We start from the raw sequence: 27,046 nt of genomic DNA, 5'->3' as shown, positions 1-27,046 counted from the left end.
CTGCTTGGAAATAGTGATCATAATGTAATAACATTTAACATCCCTGTGGTGGGAAAAACACGTCAGCAGACCAACATTGTAGCATTTAATTTCAGAGAGGGGAACTACACAAAAATGAGGAGGATAGTTAAACAGAAATTAAAAGGTACAGTGACAACAGTAAAATCTCTGCAAGCTGAATGGAAACTTCAAAGGCACATAAGAAGCCCAACTTAAATGTTTACCCAAATTAAAAAACATAGTAAGAGAACCAAAAAAGTGCTACCGTGACTTAACCACCAAGTAAAAGAATCAGTGACAGATCAAAAGGTATTTTAAAATGTGGAACTCAAATCCTAGCAAGGAAAATAGAAAGGAGCATAAACTTTGTCAAATTAAGTGTAAAAATATAAAAAGAAAAGCCAAAAAGGAGTTTGAAGAAGAGCTAACCAAAAACTCAAAAAGCAATAGCAAAATGTTTTTATATACATCAGAAGCAGGAAGCCTGCTAAACAACCAGAATGGCCCTTGGATGACCAAGATGCTTAAGGAGCACTCAAAGATGATAAAGTCATCGCAGAGAAGCTAAATGAATTCTTTGCTTCAGTCTTCACAGTTGAGGATATTGGGGAGACTGCCATTCTTTTTAGGTGACAAATCTGAGGAATTGTCCCAAACTGAGATGTCATTAGAGGAGGTTTTGGAACAAACCGATAAACTGAACAGTAACAAGTCACCGGGACTGGATGGCATTCACCCAAGAGTTCTGAAAGAACTCAAATGGGAAAATGCAGAACTATTAACTGTTGTTTGTAACCTATCATTTAAGTCAGCTTCCATAACTAATGAATGGAAGATAGCTAACATAATGCCAATATTTAAAAGGGTCAGTAGAGGTGATCCTGGCAATTACAGACCGGTAAGTCTAATATCAGTATTGGGAAAATTAGATGAAACTATAGTAAAGAATAAAATTGTCAGACACACAGATGAACATAATTTGTTGGGGGAAAGTCAACATGATTTCTTTAAAGGGAAATCACACTTTACTAATCTGCTAGAAAGCTTCAGAGCGGTAGCCAAGTTAGTCTTCACAGGATAAACAACAACAAATAGTATGGTAGCACTTTAAAGACTAACAAAACATGTAGAGGGTACCATGAGCTTTCATGGGCACATCCCACTTCCTCAATCTTCTTGAGCAATATCCTCCAGCTTCCCTTCTCTCCTTCTGCTAGAGTTCTATGAGGGGATGAACAAATATGTGGACAAGGGGGATCCAGTGGATATAGTATACTTAGATTTCCAGAAAGCCTTTGACAAGGTCCCTCACCAAAGGCTCTTTAGTAAAGTAAGTTATCATGGGATAAGAGGGAAGGTTCTTCCATGGATTAATAACTGGCTAAATGACTGGAAACAAAGGGTAGGAATAAATTGTAAGTATTCCGTGTGAAGAGAGGTAACTAGCCAAGGGTCTGCCTGGGACCAATCCTATTAAACTTATTTATAAATGATCCAGAAAAAGGGGTAAATAATAAGGTGGCAAAATTTGCAGATGATACCAACATGCTCAAGAAAGTTAAGACTGAAGCAGACTGCGAAGAGCTTCAAAAAGATCTCACCAAACTAAGTGACTAGGCAACAAAATGGCAAATGAAATTCAATGTTGATCAATGTAAAGTAACTCGCATTGGAAAAAAAAAATCCCAACTATACATACAATATGATGGGGACTAATTTAGCTGCAACTACTCAAGAGAGATCTTGGAATCATTGCAGATAGTTCTCTGAAAACACCCACTCAGTGTGCAACGGCAGTCAAAAAAGCAAATAGGAAGTTAGAAATCATTAAAAAAGGGATAGAGAATGAGACAGAAAATATCTTATTGCCGCTACATAAAACCATGGTTTGCCCACATCTTGAATACTGCATACAAATGTGGTTACCTCATCTCAAAAAAGATATATTGACTTTGCAAAAAGGCTCAGAAAAGGGCAACAAAAATGATTAGGGGTCTGGAACAGGTCCCATATGAATAGAAACTAAAAAGACTTGGATTTTTCTGCTTGGAAAAGGGTAGACTAAGAGTGGATAAGATAGAGGTCTATAAAATCATTACTGGTGTGGAAAAAGTGAATAAGGAAAAGTTATTTACTTACTTCCACAATATGAGAACTAGGGGTCACTAAATAAAATTAATAAGCAGCAGGTTTAAAACAAACAAAAGGAAGTTTTCCTTCACTCAGCACACAGTCAATCTCTGGAAATCCAGAGGATATGGTGAAGGCTAGAACTTTAATAGGATTTTAAAAAAAAGAGCTAGATAGATTCATGGAGGGTAAGTCCATCAATGTCTATTAGCCAGGATGGGTAGGAATGGTGACCCTAGCCTCTGTTTCTCTGGAGATGGGTGATGGGGGAGGAGGGTAGGGGAAGAAATCACAGGAGGATTACCTGCTTCCAGCGGCTCCATTTGGCTGCAAACGGCAAACCAGAGCCAATGGGAGCCGCAAGGCTCTGTGGCTGTGGAGCCGGTAAGTAAACAAACTGGAGTGGCCTGTTAGCAGCTCTCTCAGAGTGGGTCCGCGAAACACTTTGAGAAACACTGACTTAGAGGAATGGGGGCAGGGCACCAGTAGAGAGGAATAGAGTATGGTGGATTGCCATATATTTTTCTCCTCACAGAAGTAGCTCAGGGGAGCTCTGATAACACGTATACAGGTGGCCCCCGATTTGTGACATGATTGATTCCTGGGAGAGAGGGGGTCTTAACTTGAACCGTCATTTATGATAGGTGCCATGCACCATCATAAATGCAGGCCAAGAACATAAGTCGGGGTTTTTTGGCCCCTTCTGCACTTATAAAAATGGTTGTAAGTGTAGGGGGTCAAAACTTGGGCAGTCACATGTCAGGGGTTTCCTGTACTTATACTATGACTGATTGTCACCTTCTACTTCCTCTCAAAAACACCAAAAATTGATATTAAGAATCCTACATTTCCCTCGTGGATCATAAAGAAAGACCACCCCCCCTCCACCCTCCAATGTTGACCTACCTTTAAGAACAATGAGTAGTCCTGTGGCACCTTTGAGACTAACAAAAATATATAGTATCATGAGTTTTGTGGGTAAAACCTACTTCACCAAATGAGCTAGAGAGGTAATAACAAAAAAGTAAGTTATATATAACAGGAACAGAAAAAAAAAGTACCTGCCAATTGTAAGACTGGTGCTAATGAGGCTAATTAAGTGGGCTGGAAGTGTCCCATTCTCAGCTTTTGATGTAAAAATGTGGTTGTTAAAAGGCAGGGAAGACTGGCTTTATAATGCAACATCCAGTGAATGTCTTTGTTCAAGCCCAGGATAACAGTAAAAAATTTGTAGATGAATACCAATTCTGCACTCTGTAATTGGCAGGTGAAATTCCTTCATAGAATGGCTACTTTTAATTTCATTCTATTTTTAAAAGTAGCCATTCTTCTAAAGGTACTTCTTGTGCTATTACACAGATCTTGATTTCTGGTATTTCCACTTCAGCTCATGAGCTGAAGTGGGTTTTACCTATGAAAGCCCACGATACAATATAAATTTTTGTTAGTCTCGAAGGCAGCATAGGACTACTCCTTGTTTTTTTAAGTAACACGGCTACCCCCTTCTACCTTTAACAGTGTATCTGATTCCTAGCAGTCATCAGCTTTGCTACTTAAACAATGAGGTGGAAATTCATGTTCCACTTATGTACATCGCAGTCCCTAAACACATGAAGCATCAATGGAGCACATTCATTTAATAGTGAAACAAGAGATGTTACTTCTTCCGGTGCTTCAAGCAAAAATTCTTCCATGAAGGGGGGGGAAAAAAAAAAAGAGCAAATAGTAAAAAATTTTACACTGGGCATATTGTTAAAGGAGGACAACAAAGTCACATTTGTGATTAGAACTAATCATTGCTCCTAGACTGCCAGGCACCAATATTATCTAACAAACAGAAATCCTGCCTCCCCTCTTCTTTATGACTGGACTAGACGAATGGCAAAAAGCTGAAACCATTCTTATGAGTAACATTACAAAGGTGAGCAGTCCCAGGTACCTCAATGTTTAAGTGTTCACCTTTAGCTCTCCCTAGGATTTAGATTCAACCAAAGATCCAGAATACTGCATTTTCCCATACAGCCTGTGGTCAAACATTATTCCCATAATACTACTTTTTTTAGGGACACAAACTGAGATTTTCAAAGCTATCTAAAATACATGAGCATTCAGCTGTCCTTAAAATTGAGGGCGATGTGTGTGAACCGCTGGTTCCCAAACTAACACTGCAAATATCAACCAGAGCTCTTGCCCAGCAATGTTGCTGTTTAGGCTGTATCTACACTAGAGATGTTAAAAGTTGTTTAAATAGGTAACCGTGTAACTGCGGAAAATCTCAGCAGTGACATGCTGCAGGCTCTACAGTATAAAGCTTATTTATGCTTAATAAAGGGCTAGATTTAAGTATTTCCAGCAAGACAATGCTTACCAGATAACCAGTTAACTGCTACATTCTGTCTAGGACATGTTCTTGCACAGGTGTGCAGTAGGGATGTTACATTTCAGTTAATCAACTAATTGAGTATGGAAATTCCATTGACTACTCGATTAGTCGATGTGGGGTGGAGAACTCGCTGTCCCCACTGCGCCTTTGACTTTTAAATATAGTAAGAGCCATAGAATCAGACTAATAGAGCTGGAAGAGACCTCAGAAGGTCATCAAATCCAGCCCCCTGCCCAAGGCAGGACCAATCCAAACTAAATTAACCCAGCCAGGGCTTTGTCAAGCCGAGACTTAAACACCTCTAGGGATGGAGATTCCACCACCTCCCTCGTTAACCCATTCCACTGCTTCACCACCCTCCTAGTGAAATAGTTTTTCCTAATATCCAACCTAGACCTCCCCCACTATTACTTGAGACCATTGCTCTTTGTTCTGCCATCCGTCTCTACAGTGAACAGCCTCTCTCCAGCCTCTTTGGAACTTCCCTTTAGGAAATTGAAAGTTGCTATCGAATCCCCCCTCACTCTTCTCTTCTGCAGATTAAACAAACCCAAAACCTTCAGTCTCTCCTCATATGTCATGTGTTCCAGCCCCCTAATTATTTTGGTCGCCCTCCGCTGGACCCTCTCCAATGCATCCACATCCTTTCTATAGTGGGGGGCCCAGAACTGGACAATACTCCAGATGTGGCCTCACCAGAGCCGAATAAAGGGGAATAATCACATCTCTGGATATGCTGGCAGTGCTCCTCCTAATGCAACCTAATATGCTATTAGCCTTCTTGGCTACAAGGGCACACTGTTGACTCTCATCCAGCTTCTCATCCACTGTAATCCCCAGGTCCCTTTCTGCTGAACTTCTACTTAGCCATTCGGTCCCCAGCCTGTAACAATGTTTGGGATTCTTCGGTCCCAAGTGCAGGACTCTACACCTGTCCTTGTTGAACCTCATCAGATTTCTTTTGGCCCAATCCTCTAATCGGTCCAGGTCACTCTGGACCCTATCACTGCCCTCCACCGTATCTACCTCTCCTTCTAGCTTAGTGTCATCTGCAAACTTGCTGAGGGTGCAATCCATACCCTCAGCCAGGTCATTAATAAAGATGTTGAACAAAACTGGTCCAAGAACTGATCCTTGGGGTACTCCACAAGAAACCGACTGCCAGCCTGACATCGAGCCATTGATCACTACCTGTTGGGCCTGACAGTCTAGCCAGATTTCTATCCATCTTACAGTCCATTTATCCAATCCATATTCCTTTAACTTGCTGGCAAGAATATTGTGGGAGGCTATATCAAAAGCTTTTCTAAAGTCAAGGTATATCACATCCACTGACTTTCCCATATCCACAGAGCCAGTTACCTCATCATAGAAGCTAATCAGATTGGTCAGGCACGACTTGCCCTTTGTGAATCCATGTTGACTATTCCTGATCACTTTCCCCTCTTCCAAGTGCATCAAAATGGATTCCTTGAGGATCCCCTCCATGATTTTTCCAGGCACTGAGGTAAGACTGACTGCTCTGTAGTTCCCTGGATTGTCCTCCTTCTCTTTTTTAATGATGGGCACTGCATTTGCCTTTTTCCAATCATCTGGGATCTTTCCTGATCTCCACGAGTTTTCAAAGATAATGGCCAAAGGGTCCGAAATGACATTTGCCAACTCTGTCAGTACCCTCTGATGCATTAAATCAGGGCCCATGGATTTGTGCATGTTTAGCTTTTCTAAATAGTTCCTAACTTATTCTTTCCCCACCAAGGGCTGTCCACCTCCTTCCCATACTGCACTGCCTAGTGCATTTGTCTGGAAGCTGACCTTGTCCGTGAAGACAGAGGCAAAGAAAGCATTGACTACTTCAGCTTTTCCCACATCATCTGTCACTAGGTTACCTCCCACATCCACGAAGGGCCCCACACCTTCTCTGATCACCCTCTTATTGCTAACATGCCTGTAGAAATGTCTCGTTATCCTTCACATCCCTTGCTAGCTGCAATTTCAATTGCGCTTTTGCCTTCCTGATAACTCCCCTGCATTCTTGAACAATATATTTATACTCCTTCCTAGTCATCAGTCCAATTTTCCACTTCTTCCTTTTTGTGTTTAAGCTCACCATAGTAAGCCAATGTCCCCGGTAAGCCAATCTGGTCGCCTACCATATTTGCTTTTCTTGCTGCATATCTGGATGGTTTCGTCCTGGGCCTTTAATAAGGCTTCTTTAAAGCTCGTGGCTCTTACCACATTTAAAAGGCAACAGAACAGTGGGGCCCAGTGGACAAGAGCTGCTTGCAGCAACTTTCCCTATTCCCCTCGCTGCCTCTGATACAGGCAGCAGGGGGAGGGGTGCGGGAGGAGGGGACAGGGCAGCGCCACGGAGATAGTGCTGGGGAGAACCAGCTTTTAAGCTGGCTCCCCCCCCAGCACCTGCCCCTGTTCCCACACCTTGCTGCTTCTCATAGAAGTAGCAAAGGGGGGAAAGTAAGTAGTTGATACTTCAGTCGACTACCCGATTAGCATAGGCTTATCAGGTAGTCGACTACTCACTAACATCTCTATGCAGAAGGAGGCGGTCCAGCAGCATGGCCAGGATCCCTGAAGAGGAAGATTTGGCCAGAGCCAGCACCACAACTGACTAGAGACAGGGAGGCCAGCCAGGAAGCAGTGCTGGTGGTGGACTGATGGGCTGATGGCGGGGACCTCCTCTGCTCTGGCAAATTCCCTGATCCTGGACCAGTCTGGTTACGAGGGTGCCAAGCCAGGGAGATCCAACCTGTAGTAACAAATTCAACCCAGAAGTCTATGTCACTATAACCTACCCAGTGTGTCATCTGTAGCAAGTCTGAGAATGAACTTCTGAGCACTTTTTGCAGTCAACGCATAGCCTTCAGAGTTAACAGGAAGTGTGGAAATGCAGAATATCCTACAGGATGTGTAGCAACTTCAACCTTGCTGCTGAAGCTCATTCCTTTAAAGCAAAAAACAATGGGCCTTACTAACCTAGAATGGCCTTAAGGTACCAGGAAAAAATCTTTAGTACAGCTCATACTTCAAAACTAGAGGGATTTATGCCTGAAATTCTATTCATAAGGAGGGAACTACAGCAGGGAAAAACAGACATTTTTCTAAACAAATGGAAAACGTGACTAACATACCATTGTGCATTTCATTTACTAGATAACTGGCATTATTGTAACCACAAACCTACTAGGAATGTTAGATTTTGGGTAACTGAATAATAGTGTAACTGCATGAAATCTTTGCCATTACACGACTATTCAATAGTCCCCGGGAGCGGGGCCGGCAGCCAGGGTGCTCCTGGTCCCATTCCCAGTGAGCATCCTGCTACTCCATGCTGCTGACTCTGAGGGTAAGCCAGTTCGCGAGTGGAGCAGGATGCAGAGCATCTTCTGTCAGCAGGGAGCTGAGATGGCCCCCCAATCAGAGAATGCTTCATGACAGCGTTCCCTGCCCCCTCACCCACTGCTGCCTCTGATTAAGCCGGCTCTCCCTCAGCACTAGCTCCTGTACCCCCTGCTTGCTGCCTCTGATACAGAGTAGGGATGTCAATCATATAGTCTACTACAGGTTAACTGACAAGCCTAGGCTTATCACTTCATCTTCACAACTACAGCCATTCCCTCATCACTTGCTGCTGCCTCTCTACCTTGAAAGCTGGTTCCCCCAGCATCGGTTCTGGTGTGCCACCTTCCCCCCGCTGCCTCTATCAGAGGCAGCAGAGTGGGAAGCTGCTGCAAAGCATCTGTCCGCAACAGATCTGTCCGGCTGAGCGCCCCGTGGACAAAGCCTGCTCCACATCCTGCCTTATCCAGGCCGCATCAAACCTGGGCTCACCGCAGGCAGAGGCTGCTCTGAAGGCTCTGTCTGTGGGGCACTTATAAACCATTCTTACGGGATGGGGGGAAATCTGTCACAAGATGCATTTGTGACAGATTGACATTTTCTGCAATATTTTTAATAAACTTGAGAATAAAATAGGCTTTCACTGGAAGTGCTATGTGGGTCAAAAAGTTGACCATAGTGACTACAATTTCTAACCATCTTTGAAGTGAAGGCAAGCAGGCATCCCTGGGCAACTTGTCCGTGCTGGGAAATGTGGTAAAGGCAGGCAGTTGGGGAGCCTAGAAATATAAGGGAGAGGGTTATGCGTAACCACTTGAACGGCAACAGCTAAGGAGCTGGAAGCCTAGAGCAGGTGCACTGGCTAGACCACTGAAGGGAAATACATGTCCAGTTGCTCTCAACTGTGCCAGGAGTGATTTGGAAAATATATCTGTAAATCATAGGGATGTTAAAATACATTGAATTATGTAACATTTAATTATGTAATATGTAACCAATGAAATTTTCAATGGTTAAATATGGGGTGCACATGTGCCCCACGCTGCTGCCTCCTTATCAGAAGGAGAAGTGAGGGGTGGGGGTAGGGGGAACAGGGCATGAGAGGAGCTGGTTTTTAAGAGGCAGTGGGGGACAGGAAGCTCCATGGGAGCTGGTATGTGCGAGGAGCCAGCTTAAAAGCCAGCTCCGTGTGCGCAGTGGCTTCTGCCCCCCCACTCCCTTCATGCTCCTGCATCTGATACATAGTCAGCAGTGTGGAGAAGGGGGGGTTGGTGGCTATGTGTAACCATGCACGTTAAAAGATGACCCCAGGCTCATTCCTTAAATGTGTACACAATTAGTTTCACACCCCTAGTGTCATGGTGGATAGTCAGTTGAATTTGAGCTCCCGTGTGATACTGTGGCCAAAAGGGCTAGTGTAGTTTTGACGCATAAATAAGGGAATATTGACTAGAAGCAGAGAGCTTATATTTGCTATTGATTCAATTGCTGTTGCAATACAGTGACCACTTCTGGTGTCCACAGTTCAAGAAGGATATTGATAAACTGGAAAGTGTTCAGAGAAGAGCCAAGTGAACAACTGATGGATTAGAAAACATGCCTCATAGTAAGAGAGTCACAGACCTCAGTCTAATTATCTTATTAAAGAGAAAGTAGAGGGGTGACTGATTTACACCTATTGTACAGTAAAACTCCACTGGTCCGGTGTCCAATGCTTCGGCACTCCTGATGGTCCAACACCATCAGGAACCCAGAAGTGCTCCGGCTGCCAGACAATTGGAGCTGCTCTGCACCAGGCTTCCCCAATTCAGCTGTTGCTGAAACTGACCAGCAGCTGAATCAGAGAATCCAGGGGCAGAGTAGCTGGGGTGCTGCCAGGTTGGTCCCATAGCACTGCCCTTCGGGGCTGCAGGACCAACCCGGCAGCACCCCAGCCGCTCTTGGGGACACCTGGGGCAGAGCAACTGGGGTGCTGCCTGGTTGGTCCTGTAGTGCCATCGCAGGACCAACCCAGCAGCACCCCAGCTTCTCTGTCCCAGGCGTCCCCAAGAGCAGCTGGGGTGCTGCCGGGTTGGTCTCCCAGCACGCCGAGGGACGGCACTACCGGACCAACCCAGCAGCACCTCAGCTGCTCTGCCCCAGGCATCCCCGATTCAGCCGCTGCTGAAACTGACCAGCAGCAGCTGAATGGGGGACGCCTGGGGCAGAGCCGGACTATCGGAAAGGGGGGCTATGAGGGGTCTGGGGTGGCATCCCCCCCCCACGCTACGCCAGATTCCCTGATAGCCCCCCCTTCCAATAGTCTGGCATATTTGATAATCCGGCACCCCCAGGGTCCTATAGGTGCCATATTATCGGAAGTTTACTGTACTGTGTTATATCTTTCTCTGCTAGATTGAAGAACCAATTATTAAATATTTGTCCCCCATGTAGGTGTAAGTATTTCATAATTGGCTCTTCAATCTAGCAGAGAAAGATATAAAAATACAATAGGTGCAAATCAAAGTGAGACAAGTTCAGACTGGAAATGAGGCATACATTTTTAACCGTGAGAGTAATTAATCACTGCAATAACTTACCATGGATTGCGGTACAATCATCACCACCAGCAATTTTTATATCAAGACTAGATGTTTTTCTAAAAAGAATGCTGTAGAATTATTTTGGAGAGTATCTATGGCCTGTATCACACAGGAGGTTAGATAAGACTGTCACAATGATCCTTTCTAGCCTTAGAATCTTGAAATTAGAGATGTGAATGGTTAGCTGGTAAGCATTACCCTTACCAGGTGATACTTACTGGTTATGGTTAACTGGTAGCCCAGCAGGACTCACTACAGATGGGGATCAATCCAGGCTCTCTTCCCCTCTCCGCCCCCTCTTTTAAGCAGATAACTGGTTAAATATCGTGTTTATCCGATTAACTGATTAAACAGGATTTTAAATCTCTACTTGAAATCTAAATAATGTACACTTAACTGTTGCAGAGCATTTTTTCTATTAAATCTGTGCTGCAGATATTTTAAAATGTATTTAATGTTTGCAAAGCACTATATAATTTATAAGTGCTGTGTTCCGTAGGGATATTAAATATCGGGTAATTGAATAGTCGTGTAACCACATGAAATCTCTGCGGTTACATGACTATTCGATAGTCCCCAGGGGTGGGACTGGCAGCCAGTGCATTCCCAGCTCCACTCCTGGGGAGCCCCTTGCCATCCCGTACTGCTGCTTCTGATACTGAGGCAGCAGCACAGGGTACTGGGAGAGCCGGTACATGGGGGGAGCCATTTTAAAAACCAGCTGCCCAGACTGGCTGCCTTCTGCCTTGCACTGCTGCCTCTTTTAGAGGCAGCAGCACAGGGTGGCAGCAGCCCCTTTCGGTGGGGCGTTCAAGCTCCCCACAGACCGGGGCTGCACCACATCCCACAGAGTATCCTCTGTACGCAGGGAGCTCGGATCCCCTACGGACAGGGGCTGCTGTCGCAAAGCAGGCTCACCGTGGACAGAGGCTGTTTCATGGCAGCCTCCACTGCTCCCACCCTCACCACTGCAGCAGTGTGGGGTGGGGCAGGTTGCACCGCAGAGCTCCCCACCCTTGCTGCCTCTGATACCGAGGCAGCCGGGGGGGAGAGAGGGGACACAAATGCATAAAGATAAGTCGAGAAGATTGACCAATAAGCTTAGGCTTATTGGTTAATCACATAATCAATTACACTTAGACATCCCTAGTACATGACTATCTAAATTGTATCCACATATAATTCATTTTATAAAGCAGAATCTAGTATCTGCTTAAGGAGAGAGAGATACTATACCAGGATCACCTATAGAATTATATTTTTAGAACAGCATCTATAAAAAGCATCATGAATGCTGGCAATGTTAAAGAAATGAAGGAGCAACACTAACAATAAAACGTGGGTCTGTTCTGGCAAAGCAGAGGGAGAAGAGGGTGCTCACTGACAGTATGATAATGATATTATCATAATTAATAGAAAACTGTTTAAGAACATGAATGCCAATTATGCCCTAGAAGTGTTTTTATTCCTTTGATTAAATGTAAATAACTATGGATAACTGAAGGAACAATGATGCTTCTTAAAAAAAAATAATCAAGATGAATCATCTACATAGCACTTACAAACATCTCCTTCAGACTCCATCACCATATTATGCTTGGTTCTAAAGTTATGTTTTGTTTTCTTAGCAAAATAATTTATAGTTTTAAATTTCCCATCCTAAATTTATTTAAGATAAGCTACTATTAAAGTTCCCCATTTTTAAAACAGCCTGAAAATTTTAGGGGATTTCTTATTGCAAATAAAGATACAAAATATTTCTGACACTTACAGCTTTTCTCTCCAGTTAGAAGTCTTTGGCAATGGCTTCTCTATGAAATGGATTATGAGCAGTATGAAGTGATCAGTGAGAAAACCTGGAGCTATATTAATTTTAGTATTCATTTTAGTAACTGTACATAGTATTTGTAGATAACTCTGCTTTGTTGATAAGATTTTAATCAGTAAATCAAATTGAAACCCAAAGCGCAAAAAAACCTGGTAATCTTCATTGGGGTAGCATTCTTCACTTTACAACTCAAATTGGAAAATATTATAACTATTAACATGAATTCTGATGATGTACCTTGAAATATCACCAAGAGATATAATAAAAATCAATAGAATAAGCTTCAACCTCAAAGCGATTCAGTGTTACTATAGGGCCTCCTTAGTAAATACTTTTAAACATAAAACCCCTTGGATATAAAAGCATGCTAAAAAATGAACTTGTTACTAGTCATTAATCCAAGATTTATATTAGCGTAGATTTTAACAAATACATGCAATCTGAAGTGATATTGTTTTACCGCTGAAATACTGCACATAAATCATTACATATGTTATATATACACATTACTCACTTACTCAAAGCAGTCCATTTGCTTCACAAAAAGTATCACAGTTCTCAAACTGAGTTTGTTTGTTTGTTTTTAATTTTACACTTATTATTTAGTCTTCAAGTTCTTGTCTTGTTATATTAACAGGAACCCTTCCCATAAACACTGCACTGCACCTTCTCTACAAAGGAACTTACATGTCAATGAGATAAAAGGATAAGTAGATCAGAAGCTTAAAAATGCCAGTTTGCCTTCATGACCAATACAAATCAAATGCTCCAGGTGTCAAAAGGAACTGTCACTTGCCTCCCCCACCACACACATAACATGTGGCAAAATTTAACTATATATATTTTTAGAAGAATTAGGTTTCCATCCCTTCCCTGAAGGAAGGGGGACTTAAATGACAGACCAGAATATGAACAGGAACTATGGAGGGGACTCATGCCTTACAAATGTTTGTATACCAAGCACATTGCTGGCATTCAGATAATCAATAATCCTTTAAAAAGGAAACTTTTTACAAATATATTAAACCCCTTTCACTTAAAGGCACAACACTGCACGCCCAGACTCTTTGTGCAGCAAACATACCTTCTCTCTATTTTATACAGCACCAAGAACACTAATGACATACAGGGCTTGCTTGCACTTTAAACTCTACAGCTGCACAGCTTCACTATAGACTTCAGCATAAACACTACCTACACGTCAACATAAGTAACCCAGCCCAGGTGATGGAAGAATTCTTCTGTGACTGTCTACATGGAGATTTCGAGTTGTTTAACTATACTACTCAGAGATATGGATTTCCACACTCCTGAATGACATACTTACGCTAACCTAATTTTCTAGTGTAGACTAGGCATCTGATACTTTGCATTTACATCATACTTTACGCGCTATAAAAATCCCTTAAACTGCACAACACACTTGTAAGGAAAGCAAGACTCCCCAAATTATCAGGGCGAAACTGAGGCTGACAAATTACAGGAAAGGTCTACAGCCCAACACCAAAGCAGCAAGACTAGAATCTAATCTCATGCTTCTCAGCCCTTGAACCCCAATCAGCCTCCCTGTCCAATTAACATATTGCAGGAGTAAATAAGGCAAAGCCTCTACTAAGCCAGTGCACCAGGGATCCAACCCCACGACGCTTGAAAGAGACGGGGTCTGAGTGGAGCCGAAGCACAATCATGATGGGCTGGGGGAGGGGGCACTGTGATCTGTGGGCAGGTTAGACTGAGGGACCCGAGCCAGGGAGGAACCGCGGCCTCTTGAATGACTAAATCCCAACGCGGGGGCGATGGCACTTCGTAACTACAACAATGCAACACCCCAGCCCGGAGCAAGGCCGGCCAGCGGCTCCTCCAAGAATCCCCCCGCCCCCAGCTGGCAGCGACTACTCGCCGTTACCGGTTACCGAGGGGATTAACGATGGCGACGGGACGAGAGGGCCCCGCCTCCGCGTCGGGAGCCGCTGGCTGCTGCCTGGGCTGGCAGCCGGGGGAGGCTCGGCCCCGGGGAGACCCGCACAGCAGGGGATGGGAGGGGGCTGCTCCTCCCGGCTCCGGGGGGCTCTTACCTCTGCTAACATTATTGCCCCGCTGCGGACTCCCCCGGCGCTAGCCCCGCTGCATGGTGCCGCAGCAGCCCGGAAAGACCCCGCTGCGCGGCGGGCGCTGCCGGCTCCCTGCCGCCCGCCTCAGCGGCTGCTTGTTGCCCTCAACCCCGCCGCCGCCGCCGCCGCAGCAGCAGCTCGCTCCGAGGCGGCCATCTTGGGCGGGCTACGTGAGCCGCCGGCGCCAGCGCGCCCGCCCATTGGGGCCGTAGGATACGAGGAGCCGCGCCCCCACCTGGCCTGTCTCCCGGGCTCTGCGCTTCGCCGCGCTCCCTACCTGAGGCCTGGGCGCCAGGTGCCTAGAGCCGTCACCAGAGGGTCGCTCCAGTCCGGGGGGTGGGGCAGGGCAACGGTGAGTGACTGGGGCAAGGGCAGGAGGACCCAGTTTGCAGACAAGGCCTGCGCTGGCAAATGCACCTCACTGAGCAGCGCCGTGGGAGCCCCAGCCAGGCCACCAGGGGTTGGCTACAAACAGCTCCGTGGATGATGATGGCGTGCGCGGGGCTAGCAATGTCACCCGTGTCCGGGGCTGAGTTAGCAGGGGCTGGCTGTCGCTACAGAAAGCTGGTCTTTGTTTTACTAGCTGGCTCCCCTGGGGTTTTGTGTTTGTTCCTGTTCCTGCTGAATTTCGCTTGCTGGCTTCGCCCACTGCTGCCTGCAGGTGCAGCTGAAGCTGAGAAACGCCTCAGATCTTCTCCCATGGGGTTAGCTGCTCTCTATCATCAGTTTTTAGGGCAGTCAGTCTTTTCAGATAATCAGCGTACTTGGGGCAGAGGGGAAGAAAACTGTAAAACTCCCACAGACTTTCCTGCACTATTAAGAGAACAAAAATATCAATGTATAAAAAATCCCAATCTTGCAAAAACAGGCACATGCTTAACTTGGTCCATGTTAATAGTCCCAGGGAAGTATATAGGAAGGATCCCAAGTTAAATTCATCAGTCTTTGCAGGTTCATAACTTTAAATTGCAAAGAAGTTAACATTTCCCTGCTTACAGGAAAATCTGTCTAGAGTGTTCAGTATGCATCTAGTTTTATATGTACAAAAAATTAAATTATTAAAGCATTCAGTTTGTACTGAAAACACAACTCCACGATCCCTGGTAGGTCATTAGGCCTTTGAAATTAGACCAGAATAAATAAAGTGTACGAGATCTGGATAAAGTCGTATTACATCAAAGGTCTTATATGATCTGCATGAAGGGAGAAGTAGTAGTAGAAGTTAGTTGTACTGTATAAGGTAAATCCTGGAACCAGAAATGAAAGAGCTCAGGGGGACTTCATTTTTGGTCTAGTATGGACATGGAAAAAGAAGGAAACTAGTTTATTATAGTGGAGGGATAAGTGGAAATGGATTACTTGCTCCCTCACATGGTAATAGAGAGCTTCTCCAAGATTCCATAGTATTAGAAGTTTGTTAACCTGTCTGCTGCTTACATTAATGTTTACTAATACCTGTAGAGTGTAGCCAACTCCTGCAAGTTTTATCATGAATCTTGTGTTGATTATTTTTAGCCTAAAGCCCCACCTTCAGGAGTCACGTGAATTTCAGGGGGGTTTTTTTTAAAGAAATTGTCTAGTTTTCACAGCTGCAGAGAAACATTTGGAAAGGTGAACCTTAAAAATTAAAAACCTGAATACCAATTAAAAGAACCCAAAAATGCTTTGCTGTTATCGTTATTTAAGCTAAATCATGATTTTTGTATGCTTGTACTTAGCAAATGCTGGTAATACTTTCTCTGAGTGGATACCTCGAGGGGGGGGGGAAAGAACATTAGGAAACAGAACCATGCTTTTAACAAGATGGTTATAAACAGTAACATACAATGTAACCCTCAACTTTATGGTTTTTAAAGCAAACTGGTAAAGTAATTGTTTAAAAAAAATTCTGTCAACTAACTAACTACCTGTAAACTAACTAGATATTTCATTGCATCAGGCATTTGAATTTTATTTCCATGTTATAAAAAGGACAAAACTATAGAATTACCCTGGCTTAATTTTCTTTCACACAAAGGACATTTGTTTGGCAGAATTAAAAACAATTATGCATTGCAAAAAGTTTTCATTCTCAACATTCAAGTCTTCATCACATATCTAATTGCACTCAGCCATTAGAGACAACTCTGAAGGGAACAATAATATACCAGCACACTTGGTAAACCATCGGTTGTGTAATTATGCAAGAGCAGTGCGTGATCAGATAGTATAAAAATAGCTATGAGACCAGTTGTACTCAAACTATATAACATCCAGAGGCTGCCATTAATGCACTCTTTATGAATGAGATATACAGGCAGTCCCCGGGTTACGTACAAGATAGGGACTGTAGGTTTGTTCTTAAGTTGAATTTGTATGTAAGTCGGAACTGGTACATATTGTAGGGGAAACTTTAGCCAAACATTTCTCCAGAGCTCAGTTTTATTCTCCCACACTTCACTTCCCTCAGTCCTTTATTCTCAAGCTGAGGTGTCTGCTGAGAAAAGCCACTCCGCGTCTCCCTGGTCTGCTGGGGGGGCGCTAGCTAGGCGTCTCCCTGGTTTGCTGGGGGGAAGCAGCTAGTGCAGGGTTGCCTCACCCCGTTTGTAAGTAGGGATCCAATGTAAGTCGGATCCATGTAACCCGGGGACTGCCTGTAGTACCATCCAAATGATAAGATAAATTAATATGTTTATAAAATTTAATGAGAAATCCTGAGCAAAACAGGAAGTGCAACTGTAAGGATTAAGTGAATATATATAGAGAAAAGGTCATTATATTTTCATGTAATTGAACTATAGATGGTGTCTAGTAAATGGATACTTCGTGATAGATATAAATGTCTCCTTTTTCTATATGTTGAATACTGTAAGAGCATAAAGTAGGATTTTCAAAAACTGCTAAATAAATTAGGAGGGTAAATCCCTTTAAAAAAAAACACTTGAGAATCACACCCTAATTTCTTAAGTGTGCCAGGTAATGGAGAGCTTAGGTGTAGAAAGAAAAGACACTTGGTGCTTAGGTGTAGAAAGAAAAGACACTTGGTGCTTTTCTTATAACAAAAGCCAACAGGACTTGTGTTTCTCATTTAAACACTTTTGAAAATTCTAACTAGCAATGATAGTTAAAGTATTAGACAGTAGCATGTACCAATATCCAACATTCTTGAACAGAGTCCTTAGCCTCAAACTTTTTTTGTTTTGTTTTTTAGAAAGACAGCTAAGATCTTTTTTTTTCTCCCCTCTTCAGTGTGTAGATTTTATTATATGTTAAACACACACAGGAAAATGTACTTCAGAGAATGTCAGTGTCACAAAGATAGAACCTGCGTAATCCAGACTTCCCTAATCCAGCATCATCGATGACTCTGTGGATGCTCCAGGGCTGGAGCACTCACAAGGAAAGACTGGCAAGTTGGGACCAAGAGCATTGTTGGACCAGGACTGAGAACTGAGCCCCAGCAATCCAAACAGGGGAGCTCTAAGGGCCAGGCCTCAGAGCTGGGGAGCTCATGGCACTCTGCTGGTCAGAGGCGAGGAGCTGGGAGCAGAATCAGGCTGACCACTGGGAGCAGAGAGGACAGCACTGACCTCCACTGGTCTGACAAATTCCTTGGCTGGGACCTGTCAGGTCCCAAGGGTGCCAACCAAGGAGTTTCAATCTGTAATTATCTTGGTTTAGTTGAACAAACAAACTCAATCTTTCCCTACTCTTCTTTCATAGAACAAGTGTCACTTTCTGACTGAGCTCAGTGCAGTTGGAAAGTCTGAATTAGCCTCAATGCCGCATGTATCATTTTCACATTATTGAGTCAGAGTTCAAGTTCTACAAATATATATATTTGTAATTGAAAACAAATCCTGATAAATATTTAACACTTAACTTCTTCAAACTTATCCTTACTCCTGCCTAACAACTGGCAATGCCAGATCATATGTCGTGCAGGGAACCACCTTGCATTCCAGTAGTGGTGCAATGAAGTTATTGAATAGTGTATTTCCTTCTGTTCTTTATCCCCATATCTCCAAAGGATCTCTTGGATGTGAAACATCAATATTGATGCAAACATGTTTAGCCATGTAAGTTATAATACAGTATTCTTCGCTTCTGAAGTCAAAGACTTCAGACTAAAGTTAAAATTATGTGGCTGCAAAAGCAGGAAGCAGGGTGCAAGGGAGGGCAGGACCACAAAAGCATTTGCACAGTGGAACAGGAGACAGCAGAGGAGTTATTAATATGGCACAGCATTGAGAGGAAATGGTATGGAAGAGGTGAGGGAGGAGAGTAGAAATTGAGAAATTAGTAGAGGAAGACCTCCTGAGATTAGAAGTGATAATCAGTGCAGCAGGAAGGAAGAGAACTGCATTTGTGGGGGTCATTGATGAATTATGAGGAGGTGTGCAGTGAGGTTCTCCTGGAATACAGAAATTTACATTTGCACATCTTATGCATATTTTTCAGGCTTTTTGATCTGCCAGTGTAAGCTGATCTGGAAACATGGCCATTCACATAGTTAGATAAAAGGATGACCATATGGATATTCCCTTCAACAAAACCACCAAAGATAGGATCACGCATCAAAGACCAAACATTTATTTGCTCTTCACAGAAACCAACATTAAGGGACAATCCTGATATTAGGCTTCAGGAATTATTCACAAAAGTGCCAAGATCACCTTTGTACCTGTCATGTGGACAGCTACATAGTGGCTTTGGTATGGAGTATGATGCATACTATTCCTGCTTAGTGTGCATGTAAAGCCATTAGAGCAGAGTGCATACACGAGGATATTATGGGATGCTGTACCATCAGTATACTTGTGGGACTGAGCTCTACTGCTTCTTATTGAATAGAGATACCTCCATCTCCTTGGATTCCTATTGTTTAGCTGAGGAAAGGTATAAGAGGAAAACTGTCTGGTTAAATACAAGAGGTCATGACACAAAAGATCAATCCAAACAAAGTGCAGTTGATGCTGGCAAAGGAAAGGATCTTTAGGAAATGACAGGTGTTATTGCTTCTTACACTGCGAGGGGGATGTGATGTCCACACTTCCTGTCAATATTTTAGCAGGTTTCTTGAAACTGTCATTGTTCCTCGTTGTCTGGAGTGTCTTTTTCATCATCTTTGGCCTTTCCTCCCTAATACAGAGCTCACTATGGGTATACATATGTTTATTACCTCTATTATGCTCCACTGGACTACTCCAATGATCTCAAGGGTTCTAGGTTTTGTTTACTGTTTTTATTGATTTGAAGCATACAGGAGCTAGTTTGTACTTTTGCATTTAGAAAAATGGATTTATTTTTAGGAAGACAGCATAATTTTGAAAATGAATCGTTTCATTAGTCTATAATGACAGTGACTAAGATTATTTCAGAATAATGACGCAAGCATCAGTTACTCGGCTTCTAGCCATTCATTATCTGAACAGCATGCAAATAGAATGCTTCCTGCGCCATTTACCATACTGTTGCTGCTATGGGCAACAAGGAAATGAAAGAGATTAGACAGCATATTTGGGAGAATAAAGGTTTTGACTGGCCTATTTTTATCAGTATTTCTTTCTTTACATGGAATTCAAAAGATCATTTTATTATTCCATGCTTTCATTTTAAAGTGAATCCTTGAAGGCCACTAAGACACTTCAGTTAGTGTGGACACATGTCACAGAAATGGGTCAGGAGATATTGAAATGCAAATCCTCCCTGTCCCCATCAGGGTATTGAGTACTATCTATACTGATCTAAATGAACTTTGACCTGCTGTCAGACTGATGTCTTTCCTATGCCCTCTTGTAAAATGTTTGAATGCTCTTATACCTTGTCCAGAGACCTAAGGTCTGAACTCCTGCCAGTGGCTGATGGGTTATTGTGGGCGAAGGGTCCCCAGCTCTGAAATGTGCTTCCAAAGGGGCCCCATTTGAGAATGATCATTTTTAGGATATACTGCAACCTATATTTACCAAGGCTATTTCTTTTGTTAGTGATCAGAGGGGCTAAAGACAGGGATCGACTTTATTTGTTCCACTGGTTAGCAAGCACGATGTATTTGAATATTTGCAATACCCCCCCTCTCCTTGTGAAGGTATGCACAATACCATTTATTAAAGTTTAGGGCCAGAGTAATCATATCACAAACTAAGCCTGCAATTGGTGGTGGGTTATCTATGGAAGAAGTATCTAGTGATCCGCTATATAACATAGAGAGCACAGGTGACAGGCTTCACACAAAGATGTTATACTGTGCTTTGTAATTACCCAGGATTTCTAAAGGAAGTAGGAAATTCTTAGGGGGAATGAAAGATTGCATAAGTGCCACGAATTTGACAAAAAAGGAGGACAGAATCATATTAATGGCTGAATGACCCAAGGATAGGGAGAACCAAAAGAAAAGATGTCTTAGGATACGCCTACACTAGAGATCCACTAGAGATTCTATAGCTACACAGCTGTACTGAAGCAGCTTCACTGCTATAAGTTTTCTAGTGTAGCTGTTCTATGCCAACAGGAGAGAGCTCTCGTGTGGAAATAATTAAACCACCCGAAGAAGCAGCAGTAGCTATGTTATCAGGAGGGCTTCTCCTACCGACATAGCGTCGTACACACTATCATTTATGTCACTCAGGGGGGCTCACACCTCTGTGCGATATAAATTCTGCTGTCATAAATAAGGGTACATCTACACTGCACACTTATTTAAAAATAATAGAATAGTTATTCCGAAATAGCTTATTTTGAAATACATTGCAGGGAAGCCTCAAAATTAGTCCGAGGCAGGATTCCCTAATGTAGATGTGCTATCTCGATTTAGAGCCCCAGGGGGCACTTGGGGAGGAATAACTTAGAATGGCCTTGGTGAGGGGCTAGTTCAGAATAGCAGCAGTGGAGTGTTTACACACACCTTATTTCAAAATAGCTATTTCGAAATCTGTTATTTCTCTCAGAGTGAGGTTTACAGATTTCAGAATAAGCTGTCCATTATGTCAAAATTATTTGAAAATAACAGCGTGGCTTTAGAGACGCTCGTATTCTTATAGTGAAATAATGCTGGTTATCTCAAAATAATGGTGCAGTGTAGGCGCACCCTAATAGTGTAGATATGGCCTCACTCTGAGAGATAAATCAGTAAAATAAATTGGATAAACATGTAAGGGGGGGAGGGAGAGGGGAGCCCCACCCCACCCCGCCCCGCACTCAAGCCCAGGAAAACCACCTGGTGCCGGGGGGCAGCGAGGGCCCCACCCACACAGCCCTACTGGGCATGTTCCCATAGGTATAAGAGGCTGCTGGCCTGCTCAGAAGGGGCAGACTGCGGCCAGAGGAGGAGGGAGCACCCAACTGCTGAGGAGGGAGTTGACGGGATGGGTGAATGTGCCGCTGCCAGGCCCAAGCCGGGCCCGACCCCAACGAAGGAGCTGCTGGCCGACACCACGGGACCCAGGCACCGAGCCGGACGCTGCCAACCCCGATGCTGACTGGGGAAACGCCACTACAGCCACCCGACCAACGCCGACAGGTGGGACTGCGACGGGCTGCGGGCCGGGGGCAGGGGGTAGGAAGCGACCCAGGGCAGGGAGCTGGAAAAGCCCCTGAGGGCGCGTTGCAGGGAGAACCCCCCGCTGAGCCAGTGGTGGGCGCCACCCGCCGCTGATAGGGCCCTGGGTCGGGGCCCGGTGGGGAGGGAGGGCCCGGGCCCCCCTACTCCTCCTGCCCAGAACCCCGGCAAGTGGGGAGCTCGGCTAGAGGACTAGGCTGCAGAGCCGCATCTGGAGGACTAGGTCAGGAGGCCGTATTTCCCCTAAGAGAGGGGCATTGTACTTTGGGGGCTAGGCCCAGGTGGGCCGAACTATGCCCTGGATGGGGGTGGCAACCCCAAACCAGGGGGGAGCCCCTCGACACACCCAAATATGCTATTTTACCATTTTCAAAGGAAGACACTTGATTCTTAGTACAGGTTGGACCTCCCTGGTCCGGCACCCTCAGCACCTAACCCATTCCAAAAGAGGGAATTTGCCAGATCATGGGAGGTCCACTGCCACTGGCCCAGCTGTAAACACTACCCTAAAAGTTGTTAGAACCATAAGGAAAAATTAATCTCAGAGATTTGACACTTCATCAGAGAACATGTTCTTAATTAGGAAACATGTTAAAAATATGCATTGAAGCAAGAGAGGCTGAGTATAGGATTAGCCTCTGTGGATATAAATTCATCATCTTGGAAAAGAAAAATATCAAGCCATACCAGCAACTCTCACTATTACCAGGACACTCCCCATCCCTGCGGCTGGCCCCACCACCACTAGGCTTCAGCCCTGCTACTACAGGACTTGGACTCTGACCTACTGCCTCCAGTTGGCTGGGGCTTCCTGGGGACAGAGTTCCCAGGCACCATGGCCCCGCTTCTCCCTCACCCCCCAGCCAGGGCTCTCCAGGGATGGAGCTCGCAGGCTACCCTGCTTCTGCCTCCCCCTGCTGGGAACCCCAAAGATGTGACTTTCCAGCTGTGCCCTGCTTTCCCGAGCACTAGGGACGGGGTTCACTGGCTGCCCCACTTATGCTCCACCCTGCCAGGGCTCCCCGGGGTTGGGGCTTGCCAGCTGCCCAGCTTTTGCCGCACGCTGAGGTCAGGGCTCACCGTCCCACTTCTGCCTCACCTAGCCAGGGCTCCCTCAGAACAGGGTTTGCCAGTCCTGCTGCTACTCTGCCCTGCTCAGGCTCCCCAAGGACAGTGCTCCCAGCCAGTTGACTCTCCTAGGTGCCAGGGTTCTCTGATCCAGCAACATCCATGGTCCTACTCGAGTAGAGTCCTGAATTAGGAGGGTCAACCTGTAGAAAGGGAAAGGAGGCAAGCCCAAGAAAAGAGGAACTTGCTTTATTCTGGAGGCAGCATAAATAATAAGCTTTATTGCTAAGTTTTGTGGATGATTCAAAATCCAAATCAGGCTATCTGTATACTTATGCCAAACTATTATTAAAATTGAAATATTGCTTAGGAACAGCTGTAGAAAAATACCACCACTAGCAACTAAAAATTTAATAATGGGAAACCAGTAAAAACAAAACAAGGAGAGCCAAGTCATTCAGTGTGCATTAAGAGAAGAAAATAAAAAAATGGACAGCATGATTCATCCTTGTAGCCCTGACTGTGCTGGAAATGGACAAGGTCCTTGTTATGCAAGATCAGCTGTAAACACTACCCTAAAAGTTGTTAGAACCATAAGGAAAAATTAATCTCAGAGATTTGACACTTCATCAGAGAACATGTTCTTAATTAGGAAACGTTAAAAATATGCATTGAAGCAAGAGAGGCTGAGTATAGGATTAGCCTCTGTGGATATAAATTCATCTTGGAAAAGAAAAATCAATCCATACCAACAACTCTCACTATTTCTTGTAGTTTGGGTCCCCTCTGGTAATAATCTCCTAATCTAGAATCCACAGCATTCCTGTGGCAACTAGCCTGTTTCCTGTGTACAAGAAAATGTAGTATTAGGGCAATACTAAGTAAGTAGGCAAAACGACAAAACTTTCTAACTAGCATTAACAAACCCAAGCATTCACAAATATTAGGTCATAACACTTAACATTTTCTAATCTCATTTTAAACTTCTTTTTAGTTGCCTTCTAAGTCCCTCACTCTCCACAACCATGAGAGCTAGAAACTTACTTTTTCCTTTAAATGAAAGTCAAGACTATCTCCTAGAAATGCTCTAGAAACATGACTCTAGAAACTGGCGTTTTAAGGAAATACACCAAATACTGTGAAAGTTGCAATAAATTTAGGACAACTGGCAATACTAATTATGATGACTGTAACTGCTTGCCTGTTTTTCCGTTAAAAGTATTTGCACAAGAAAGCGTCTATACTGGCATGTACCTTTGCGCAAAATTCAAAAAGTTAACCTTATAACTGTTGAAACACAAATTGTCAAATTCACATATCAAAATATATGAAGTAAATATCCTTGTCAAATTCTTAAGTTCTCAAAAATGTTTTACTTAGTTATCTGTAAATGTAATTACATATGGAACTATTTTTGTCACTTCATGTGTATGGTGAAATCAATTTTTATTGATATTTACTGATAAAAATTTCATCCTTCCAAGCTTATGGATTGTCCACTTCTCTAGTGGAGAATTTTCTCTATATTCCCAGAAGGACAGACAGATTCTCACACAATTCATTGGTGAAAAATCATAAAGAATCATGGACTATGTACCGGGGTAGCAATTCACACAGAGGAACACAGCACTACTGAGGACAGTAGCCAGGGATGTGAATGGATAACCTGTACCAGGGAGTAGCTCCCCAACCACATTGCTGAGGAGGGAGGGCATTGGGAGCTAGCCCTTCCGCACAGGGGTGCCAGGAGCAGAAGCTGGCCAACCCCAGCCCCAAGCATGGGTGAAGTGGGATTCCACTTAACTGGTTAACTAGTTAACTGATTAACTGGGATTTTACATCTCTAACAGTAACTCAGTTAGGGTATGTCTACACTACCACCCTAGTTCAAACTAGGGTGGTTAATGTAGGCAACCGGAGTTGCAAATGAAGCCCAGGATTTGAATTTCCCGGGCTTCATTTGCATCTCGCCAGGTGCCGCCATTTTTAAATGTTCGCTAGTGCGGACTCCGTGCTGCTTGTAGCCGCGAGGAGTAATGGTAGTTCGGAATAGGAAGCCTAGTCCGAACTACCTAGTCCTTGCCGCATGTAGCCGTGTGGCACGGAGTCCGCACTAGCGGACATTTAAAAATGGCGGCGCCTGGCGAGATGCAAATGAAGCCCGGGAAATTCAAATCCCGGGCTTCATTTGCAACTCCGGTTGCCTACATTAACCACCCTAGTTCGAACTAGGGTGGTAGTGTAGACATGCCCTTAGGGCTTTGAAAGGTGCCTGTTCACACCTAGCAGTGAAGACATACCCTAAGATAGCATTATCCGATTCACTGTTAGGATATGTCCACACTTTCATTGCTCTTTCAAGAGAGGAATGCAAATGCAGATGAACAAAATTGCCAATGAAGCGTGGATTTGAATTTCTCACGTTTCATTTGCATAATCACATCCGGGTGCTATTTTGAAATACCCTATTTTGAAAAAAGAAACGCTGTCTAGCCGCGGTTATTTCTAAAGAAAGCCCCTCTTTCAAAATTACTCTTACTCCTTATAAAATTAGGTTTAAGGGTAATTTCGAAAGAAGGGTTTTCTTTCAAAATAACCACGCCTAGACAGCGTTTCTTTTTTTGAAATAGGGTATTTTGAAATAGCGCCCGGATGCAATTATGCAAATGAAGTGCAGGAAATTCAAATCCATGTTTCATTTGCAATTTCGTTCGTCCACATTTGCACTCCTCTCTCGAAAGAGGAATGCAATGTAGATATACCCTTAGTGTCCTATATAAAATATAGTTATTTTAATAACAAACTGAGGTTCTTTTATAACCACCAACCCAACAAACTCACTCTGGGATTTTTACTTCTCACACATTATTACAAGAAATAGAGATGCTGTCAAATGATATCCTTACACCTTTGCAATCACACTGCTGACATCACTTGGCTACAATGGAATTACCGAGGGGTAAGCAATGATACCATTCATCCTATAGTAGAATTCTCCTGGATTCTGAACGCTCAACATGAGTTTGCAAAGATGCAAACTAAAGTTTCTTCTGATGTCACCTGGGTACAATAAATACAGGACTCTGTGATGCAATTTTTAGAGTAGAACTGCTCTTCCAGACCTGTTTAGCCAGCATAGTGAAGGTGTTAGGATTTTCCCAGAGCTTGAGAGATTAACAACTTGAATTTAAAAAAATCCCTTTTCATACACTACATGGTCTCCCCCATCCCACACACATCAGAGGTTAAGTATGTGTCACTCAGCATGCACATATCCCTTCCCCACAGGGGCCTTTTCCTTTCCTATGCTAGGAGCTCTCTTCATCTATCTCCTGCCCTCTCGGCCACTTTCATGGCAGGGACTGCATTCTCCATCCATTTTACATTCTGCTCCTGTTCTGGTGCCTTTCCTCCCTCATTTTTTTGCATGTTTCTGTTCCATCATAATCCCCCACATCAGGGCAAGCTATCCCCTTTTCCCCTCCCAGAAGCACCTCTCTTTTTTTCAGTAAGGCACAGGCTCAGGGAGAGGGGGAGACATGCTGTCATAAAGTCTCTGTTGCCTTCTTCCCCTGCTGGCTGAGGAGAGATCTCTTTTCCAAGGATAAGGGAGTGCTGAGAGCTGCTTTTACCCTTGTTAGAAGCCCTTTCCCCTCTGACATCTTTTCCATTCCCTTCTAATTCAAGGGGAAGTACTATTGTCTCTCTCAGCCCAAACCAAAACTAAGAGAGGAAATGCCCTCTCTATTCCTGCCAAAACTGTGGTTATGCCAGCCTTGCCAACTCATAGCAAGTCTTGTGATATTTTTTCTTAAAGCTCTAGCTCACTATGTCATGTGATTATATGAGAGGCTCAGCCTTAAATTGTTTAAACAAATAAGTAGTTATCCCTCATAGCTGTAGAAAAGAGCTTAAAAATGAGAGTCCTAAAGGCTTAAAATACAGAAGGCAAATAAAAGGATCTAAAACTTATTTTTGAATAATGTGATTTTTAAAGCAGTCTCCTGTTTTTAAGGCTGATTCATGATTTCTAAACACCAAAGCTATATC

General features: G+C 43.8%; 1 protein-coding gene and 1 long non-coding RNA gene across 12 annotated transcripts in view; one reads left to right on the top strand and one right to left on the bottom strand.

Annotated features, from left to right (window-relative positions):
* SNX13 (sorting nexin 13) overlaps positions 1-14,809 on the bottom strand; it is a 127,681-nt gene extending 112,872 nt beyond the window's left edge. For 5 of the 11 annotated variants that reach the window (XR_001369266.3, XM_006138334.4, XM_006138336.4 and 2 more), the window contains exon 1: positions 14,356-14,579. Coding sequence is in view for 7 of the 11 variants with exons in the window: in XM_006138334.4 (XP_006138396.1) it covers positions 14,356-14,367 (12 nt within the window). In the remaining 4 variants the exon portion in view is untranslated. Of the gene's footprint in view, positions 1-7,326; positions 7,476-14,355; positions 14,581-14,668 lie in introns of those variants that run through there. The other 6 variants (XR_012902011.1, XM_075922258.1, XM_075922256.1 and 3 more) reach the window with 3 other exon arrangements.
* Positions 14,810-21,582: 6,773 nt separating this feature from the next.
* LOC142826833 (uncharacterized) overlaps positions 21,583-27,046 on the top strand; it is a 28,866-nt gene continuing 23,402 nt past the window's right edge. The window contains exon 1 of the long non-coding RNA XR_012901094.1: positions 21,583-21,889. This is a non-coding gene — a long non-coding RNA (uncharacterized LOC142826833). The remainder of the gene's footprint in view (positions 21,890-27,046) is intronic.

The sequence above is a fragment of the Pelodiscus sinensis genome, chromosome 2, assembly GCF_049634645.1.
Source record: "Pelodiscus sinensis isolate JC-2024 chromosome 2, ASM4963464v1, whole genome shotgun sequence".
Taxonomy (NCBI): Eukaryota; Metazoa; Chordata; order Testudines; family Trionychidae; genus Pelodiscus; species Pelodiscus sinensis.
Note: the sequence above shows the minus strand (reverse complement) of the source record. Positions and strands in the feature narration are given on the sequence as shown.